This window comes from Lepidochelys olivacea (genome assembly GCF_965140295.1).
Source record: "Lepidochelys olivacea isolate rLepOli2 genome assembly, chromosome: 27".
In the NCBI taxonomy this organism is placed as follows: Eukaryota; Metazoa; Chordata; order Testudines; family Cheloniidae; genus Lepidochelys; species Lepidochelys olivacea.
Genome location: NC_140437.1, coordinates 15,733,906 through 15,742,234, shown reverse-complemented (window position 1 = coordinate 15,742,234; position 8,329 = coordinate 15,733,906). Strand labels below are relative to the sequence as shown.

The 8,329-nt window shown below is 49.6% G+C and overlaps 1 protein-coding gene across 1 annotated transcript; it reads left to right on the top strand.

Annotated features, from left to right (window-relative positions):
• The first annotated feature begins 1,017 nt into the window (after positions 1-1,017).
• NEUROD2 (neuronal differentiation 2) lies at positions 1,018-6,394 on the top strand. The gene is made up of 2 exons (XM_084615882.1): positions 1,018-1,287; positions 3,142-6,394. Exon 2 carries the CDS (start codon positions 3,147-3,149, stop codon positions 4,215-4,217), a length of 1,071 nt encoding a protein of 356 aa, XP_084472008.1. The 5' UTR covers positions 1,018-1,287; positions 3,142-3,146; the 3' UTR covers positions 4,218-6,394.
• The last annotated feature ends 1,935 nt before the right edge of the window (positions 6,395-8,329 follow it).

Genomic DNA, 8,329 nt, shown 5'->3' with positions numbered 1-8,329 from the left:
TGTGTTGAGAAAGGCGGTAATGACGCCCCATTATGCTGTATGGGGGCTCGCCGTTACCCTGTTATTACCCACTGCAAGTTTGCAAACACGACAGCAGCGAGCATCCTAGCTGGCAAGCCCGGCCCTGTGATTATGCCTCACAAAGTCGGGGGCTTGTTCCTAGCCGGGGTCAAATCTGGGAGCGGCTTGATTTTTATCCTTCTCTTTACAGGTAGAGCCAAAAAATAGAACCACGCTCCTGGATTGTTAATTCAGCCATGTGTGTGTTGGGGGGGGCAGAGAAAGACAGAGGAAGGGGGGTGTTTGAGAGAGAGGGGAGTGTGTGTAACAGGGGAAGGTGTGTGTGTGTGTGTGTGTGAGAGAGAGAGAGGTGTGAAATATAGGAAGGGGTGTGTGTGACAGAGGGTGTGTGTGTGTGAGAGAGAGAATGGGGGCAGTCTTTGTGCACAATATTGGCAAATGCCCAGACATTTACCTACCCTCTAACCTGCTTAGTGTGTATGTCGGGTGGGGGGGGGGAAGCTAATCAATAACAGCCCCTCCCCAGATACAATTCCACCTTGTGTGGGGATTGGATACAGCAGAAAGGAGTGTCCTCTGCTAGAAACCTTCCCTGGCACCTGGCTCTGGGGTCCTCCTCGAGGGGTGGGGGTGACATAAATTTGGGAGCCTCCCCCGTGCCCCCCCCCGCTACCGCCTGGGCTCCTTCCCCTGGTTCGCTGGTGGCAGATCTGGGGAGGGAGCGGGGCTTGTCATTTTTTTGCAGCCTGCAAACCGCCCGGGCTAGATCTGGGTCCCTCGGTGCAGCCCCCTAGCCCCCCAACATCCCCCCTGCCTCCCCGCGACAGGAGCCTGCCCCCCACATTCCAGGGGGGCGTTGCTCCGGCTCGCTCCCTACACCCCATTGTTCAGCCCCCGCGCTGCTTCCTTGCCCGTGGTCCCATTTTGCAGCGTGTGGGCAGATCTGTAGATTTGGAGAAAAAAATTTTTTTTTTTCTTTTGGACTACAGAGTGACAGATGGCGATTCCTCCTTCCCCAGAGAGAAAAATCTCCCTGAATGCAGGCGCATGTCAATCATTGGCTCTCATGTGATCGCTCCGGCCGATGACGTGCCAACCATATGGCATGAGCATCAGAGCCGGTACCCCCTTTGCTTGGTCGAGATGCCACTCTCGCCTCCTTTTGGATAGCGCACTGAAGAAAGCTGAGCACCTTAAGGAGCAGTGCCCGAGTCCCAGAAGATGCTGGGGACAAGGAAATAAGAATCCCCCCCGTTAGCTTTGAAGGTAAGTTATGTAAGAAGTGCAGGGGGGGGGGTGCGGGGCTGGAAACTTGAATGGATAAAAAGCAACTTCCAGGGGCTTGTGGGGGGGGGTTCTCCCCCCCCCCCGCAGAACTGGGTTTATTTATTTATTTTTTAAGATCCGATCTGCTTTTTGGTTGAGGGGGGCGGGGAGCCTCATTGAAATGCCCCCGATTTAAGAGGGCATCGCTCTACAAAAATGAAAATACACCCAATAAACTATCTTCCATCTGTTGTCCCACCCGGGAACCAAACAGCTCTGTGTATCTGCACACATCGGGTAGGAACAAAGATGAAGCTGGAGATTTTTTTCATTTTTTTGACGGAGGCGAGGTGTCTTCAAAATCAGAAGGCTCCGGCTTTAATTTTTTGCTGGTTAAAAAAATAAAATAAAAAATTGCACACAGACTCACACACACCCAGAGAGACACCCAGAGAGACACACAAAATTGACATGAGATCGCTCCCTTCAGCCGCCTGGCTGGAGCGAAAGATTCTGGCGGCGAGATAAACCTTGCAAAGCAGAGGGAATTTGCTAGTTACAGCCCGCGGGAAACACACTCCCGCTGCAAACTCCGTAGTTTTAGCAAGACACTCCCGTGTCTGGGAGCAGGGCTGGCCTCGGAGGGGCATTTTTATTCTTCAGTTGGATTTTTTAATGCCTCTATTTTTTAAAAATCGTTCACTGCGCTGGTTTGGTTTTAGTAGAAGCCTCTGAGGGGTTGATCTGGAGCCGCAGCTGGGGTGGGAATTATGTCTCGCCCCATACAGGGGGCTTGATCGAAGCCGCAAAAACGGGGCGTGGGCAGGGGACAGTGACCGGATGCAAAGTTGGACAGCTGGGCCGGGGTCGGGGGGGTGCCGTGGGTCGGATCGGGCCGGTCTGGGGAGAAGGGAGGGAGGTCAGAGTTATTCATAATAATGGGAATGACCTGATCCCTGTTTCAAGACGGGCGAAGGATGGGGGGACACGGGTCTGTTCTGACCCACACGGAAGGAAAAGTTGAAGAGTGTTCGCAGTGTCTTGGCCCGCAATGAATGGAGCAGAAATTGACACCCAGGGGGAGGAAGTATCAGCCGGGAAGGTGGTCCGGGGGAGAGAGACGCGAATGGGGTGAAATTGGTTTCCTAGCATTTAAATCCCAGCCCTGAGCCAAACGGGACGGAATAAAGACGGCGGGAAATAAAAATAAAAAGTAATTTAATTTTTTTGTAAATAACCGGGAGTTCAGAATGAATTGTGAACCCAAATCGATCAGCCCAAACGAGACGCCCTTTCCCGGGATCCGTCGCAAGGCGATGGGGAAGCCAGTTAATTGTAATCACACTTCGAAACGATTGGATCGTTTTGACGAGGGATCTGGAGCGGTATCTCAGTCCTTCCGATGGCAATTTCTCCACCCTCCCAGCACACGCTGGGTTTCCATCTCTCTGTGTGTGTTCCGCGTGGGGAGGGTTTCTCACCAGCTGACTGCAGGGCGGAAAGTCAAGGGCAGAATGGCCATCAAACGAACATCCCTCCCCGCCCCCCTGCTTCGTCTCCATGGCCAACTGCACCCCTCTGCCCTCCGGTTCGGCGCCTGGGGAAGCACCAATGCAAATCGCGGTCCCCCCCCCCAAAAAAAATCGAATCGCTGGCCAATCAGCCCCCCTCCCCTCCACGGGTCAGGGGCTGAGCTGCTGCTGAGCCCCCGCTTCATGCAGCCGAGCCAGGGGTCAGGGGACGGAATCGCCGCCGGGGCGGGACGCAGCCGAGACAATGAGCTGGGGGCGGCGGGTTGGGAAGGAGCCTGGCTAAAATGTTTCCTCTCCCTCCTCCCCCGTTTCCCCGCTCCAGCCATCATGTTGACGAGGCTGTTCAGCGAGCCCAGCCTGCTCCCCGACGTGCAGAAATTCCCCAGCTGGGCGGAGGAGTGCGAGGAGGATGACCGGAGCGACCAGGAGGAGCGGAAAGGGAAAAGCTGCCCGCTGCAGGAGGAGCAGCGGGAAGGCTCCTTGGGCGAAAACAAAGAGGAAGGGGACCTAGGCGGGGAGGAGGAGGAGGAGGAGGAGGAGGAGGAGGAAGGCGCGGAGGAGGCCGAAGGGGACCGGCCCAAGAAGCGCGGCCCGAAGAAGAGGAAGATGACCAAGGCCCGGCTGGAGCGCTCCAAGCTGCGGCGCCAGAAGGCCAACGCGCGGGAGCGGAACCGCATGCACGACCTGAACGCGGCGCTGGACAACCTGCGCAAGGTGGTGCCCTGCTACTCCAAGACCCAGAAACTCTCCAAAATCGAGACGCTGCGGCTGGCCAAGAACTACATCTGGGCGCTCTCCGAGATCCTGCGCTCGGGCAAGCGGCCCGACCTGGTCAGCTACGTGCAGACTCTCTGCAAGGGCTTGTCCCAGCCCACCACCAACCTGGTGGCCGGCTGCCTCCAGCTCAACTCCCGGAACTTCCTCACGGAGCAAGGCCAGGAGGCCGCCAGGTACCACGGCCCCAATTCTTCCTTTGCCCTGCACCCTTACACCTACCAGTGCCCCCGGCTCTCCGGCACCCACTGCCAGTCCAGCACCATGGCCAGCTCCCACGCCCTGCGGACACACGCCTACTGCGCCACCTACGAGAGCCTCTATGGGAACGCCTCCCCAGACTACAACAGCTCGGAGTACGACGCCCCCCTCAGCCCCCCCCTGTGCATTAATGGCAACTTTTCCCTCAAGCAAGACTCTTCCCCGGACCACGAGAAAAACTACCACTATTCTATGCATTACTCTGCCCTGCCAAGCTCCCGGCCGGCCGGCCACAACCTGGTGTTTGGCTCCTCTGGGGTGCGCGGGGGGGTGCACTCCGAGAACATCCTGCCTTATGACATGCACCTGCACCATGACAGAGGCCCGATGTACGAAGAGCTCAATGCGTTTTTCCATAATTAACCCCCTTGTGACCACTGGAAATCCACCCCCCCACGACTGCACATAGCAACCCCCTCCCCAGAAACCCACTTCCATTCTGCTCTAGGTTTTAAATGTCTCCTCCGCCCCAAAACTGTGAACGTACAATTGTTAGGTGTCTCCCTGTAACACACACACACACAAAGCTAGACTTTGCTCAACTCACGGCTGTATGTGAACTAGTATCCCCCTTTACTTGTCCCCCAAGGATAGCAGACCAGGACAGAATATACACGGACAAGAAAATTTACTTTGGTGCAATATATATATATATAGAAAATGTACAAATATTATTGTTACAAAAGCTAGCCTTCGGGTTTGCAGTCGGCTGGAACAAGTGTCCATTCTGGCCACATGGAAAGAGAGTTTTAGGGAGAAAAAATTGGAAAATTAGAAAGCCCGTACCACTATTTAAAAAAAAAAAATCATAATGTGGACAGTAAAAAAAGGGGGGAGGAATGGAGAAATAAAGCAATTTTCCCTCCCCTCAAAAGTAAAGTATATTGTTTGGCAACACATCAAAGTAAATTTTAAACAATGCCAGCTCGTTGGGTTTTTTTTTTTTAAATTTTATTTATCAGGATGCTTGTAGAAGGGGTTATCTCAGACCAGGGGAATTCTATATTCTTTCCGAGGATTAAATAAAAGATCCCATGGAAGTGTAATGAAGAAACACACAATGTTTGCCTCTTCAAATCAGCATTTCGATGCAGTAAGAACTTTTAGAAGCAATAAAGAGGCAAACAGAAGATAAATATATATATCTATATATATCTATGCAAGTAGGCTCTGAACTAGAAAAGTAAAACACAAAAGAATTCATATGGAATATTAGACCATGGACCAAGCAACGTGTTGAGGTTAATAAAGGTGCACTTTTTGATTTGAAGGGAACTGAATGTTTGCCTTCCCTTCATTGTTAACAATCAGTGACTTCAGCTTTTTTGAACACCCTCGTACCACAAGTGACATGCTTTCCAAATTGTGCGTCATGATGTTTTTTACCTGTTTTAAAAACTTTAAAAAAAAAAAAAAAAAAAAAGAGGGAAAAACAAACAAGATTTCTATGAAAGGGCAAAAATCTTTCGTTATGCGTGGGTGGGAGCAAAAAACAATGCAAATATGCAAATGATAAAGGTGGTGTGAAGAGAGCATTCACTATGCTATATATTTTAGTTGGCTATTTTTCCTACGACGAGAACTCTTTACTTTAGTTCTTTATGTGATGCATTTTTAGGGGAGGGAGGGAAAAATTTGTGTAACGAATACATCCGTGTAAACCCATGATACCAAGAGCCCGACTGATACATCCCGGTATATTTCTTGGTGCATTGCTCTAATTTGTTTCATTATTATTTATTCCAATTGTCACGCATTCTTTCAACCAGGAGACACTGTTAAAATATTTCTAACCCTGCCTACATCACCTTTAAACACACCAGCATTTTTAAATAAAAGGGAGGAAGAGAATTTCTGATAAATGTTTAAAAAAAGTTTTACAAAAAACAAACAAACAAACTTGTAGCCAAGGTGAAAATGTCTGTCGGACACCAGAAGTGTTTTTTTTGTGTTTCTGTTCCGTTTAATTAAGATGAATAAATATTTATGTCAAATGAAATGCAACAGAAAACCAGTTTCTTACAGTGATGTAATTTTTTTAAAAAGCAGTCCTCTTTTGCTACAATCATTTACACAACGTCTCTTGCTTTTACAGACGTCCCAAAGTTATTCGACATTTTAGACAGCATCGTAAGGCAGATTCTGAAGGGTTAGGAATGGCATCCTATTCTGTATTTTCCCTTAAATCTCTCTGGTACTACTTTTTAAAAAGTGAAACCAAGAATGTGACGGTGTAAGCAAACCAACCAGAGATTCCGAGAAACTTACCAGACGGGGCGGGGGGGGAGGGCTGCTTACAAGCTAGAGAAGTTAAAAAAGTAAATAAATAAACTGCATGCATCAGTATAAAAAAAAAGAAAGTAAAATACTTTTTCCAGAATCTAAACTCGTATTCAATTGGATGTTTTAAGTATTACTCACAGTGGAAATTTCCACCAGAGCTGATATCTTCTGTGAAATGCACCAGTATACTCATTTGACGTTAAGAGCAGCAGTCAGTTGTGATTTGATTCAAAAGTGTAATTAACAAGCGTCCTAAGACGACAATTAATAAATATTAAATGTTGACTCTGTCATGTTTACTAGTTTACTTGAAATACTCATGCTAAATATATATACACGAGACCCCATTCTTTCAGCCAGAGCACTCTCTGAGTACTTTTTTGGAGTGAGGGGCAAAGGAGATCTCAGAACTACTCCACTCCCAGAAGCTTAACTTGTCTTCAAGGCAGCTGTCGATTGGCAACATGCTTAAAAATATATAGCGACTTTTGGAAGAGTCACATTCGATGTTATAAAGCTTAATGCAGTTTCCTTGTCTTGTACAGCTGGCATCTCCTTGTAACCTTTCTAAACAGTCTTTTTCCTTTCCTTTATTCTGTACGCCAGTTGCGTGATAAATTCAGAACAAAAATATATCTAAATACTGGTGCAATGCATGCATGGTTTGCAAACAGGGGAGAAAACACAGGGTTTTGGATAAGGTGCATAGGGCTTATATTTTAATATTCCGGCTTGCAGATTTTTTAAAAAAATACATAATAATTAACATTTGAAAATACCCACCAGCGGCACTGATATCAAATCTCTCTATACCAGGAAGACACCGTAGAGATAGTGACAACAATATCACCCCCAAATAAATACATAAATGCAATCTAGCTGCTTCTGATCGATGGGGGAGTCTGAGCCATTCACGATGGCACCCGGAGTTACCCTAAGGGGCTGGCAAAGAAGGAAGAAGCGTTTGGTTCCCTTTCCCCCCGAGGTTTGCTATTAAAAGGCATTGTCTGAGAGACGGCCAGCGTGTGACCAGGCGGATCCTGGGAGCTGTCCAGACCTCCCAGGTGCTGAGCAACCAGCTCGCAGGCAACCCGAAGCCTCCCATTCAAAGGGATCTTGGGAAGCGCAGACACCTGATCACCAATCCTTGTAACCCTGGATCCACCCTGGTCATTTCGTTCCCCCCCTCACTCGCCTTGGCTCATAAACCCAGAGTCGTGTCTAGGGAGGGCAGAGGGGTTACTGTCCACACGAAACAACCAAGGCATCAGGGAGGGTTTGACCGGCGCATGGTTTGCGCTGCCAGCCGCCGCACAAAAATGTCACAGTGGCCAGCCGAGAGAGTTGGAGCCTTGGCAATCCATGGACGGACAGGCAAAGGCACCCCTTAAAACACCGGGAGATAAATATCTCCCGCGGCTGATCGCTCCCTTTGGGGGAGGTCTGGGGAAGAGGCCCAAGCCAAGAGGCGCCCTTGCAACCTCCCATGTGATGCGCCACGGCGTTTGGCCAAAATTCAGACCAGTGCTTTTTGTTTGTTTTGTTCCCCTCAACAAATTAATAAGTCATCAAGGTAGGTAGAAAGATGATCTTGAACTTACCAGCCATTAAAAACGGAAGAGGGGTGGGAATTCGCACCTTTATTTGAAGGCTAATTGAGGGGCTAATTGTGGGGGGGGTTTCTTCCTATAACTCGCTGCGATCACTAAATGGACCTCCGTAAGCAAGGCTCAGGATTCCTATAGGACAGGGTCTCCTTTGCTTAGTACTACGTCCTTAGGGTCTCAGTCCCTGGGGCAGGGGCCCAACTGGGCTGGGCAGCTGCCCATAGGGGGGGTGGGAAAGAAGAAAGAGACGTGATTCTGGAACTAGCCAGGCAGTGGCAGTCAATCTGCAGTGCACCTGGGTGGGAATTCCAGGACCCCTGGTGCAGTTCACCCTCATCTCTCTCTCTGTCTCTCTCTCTCACACACACACACACAAACACACACACACACACACACACACCATTTTCACCCCCTATTTTCAAATCTTTGAATTTGAGGCGAGGAAGCAAAGGATGAGCCTGGAGCCACCCCGCCACGAGGATTTCTCCACAGAGCTGTGTATGGACACACGCAAGCAGGCAGCCCCCGCACTGCCCGCAAAAGGAGGTGACCTAGGCTGGGCTTTGGCGTTTTGAATTTCCCAGC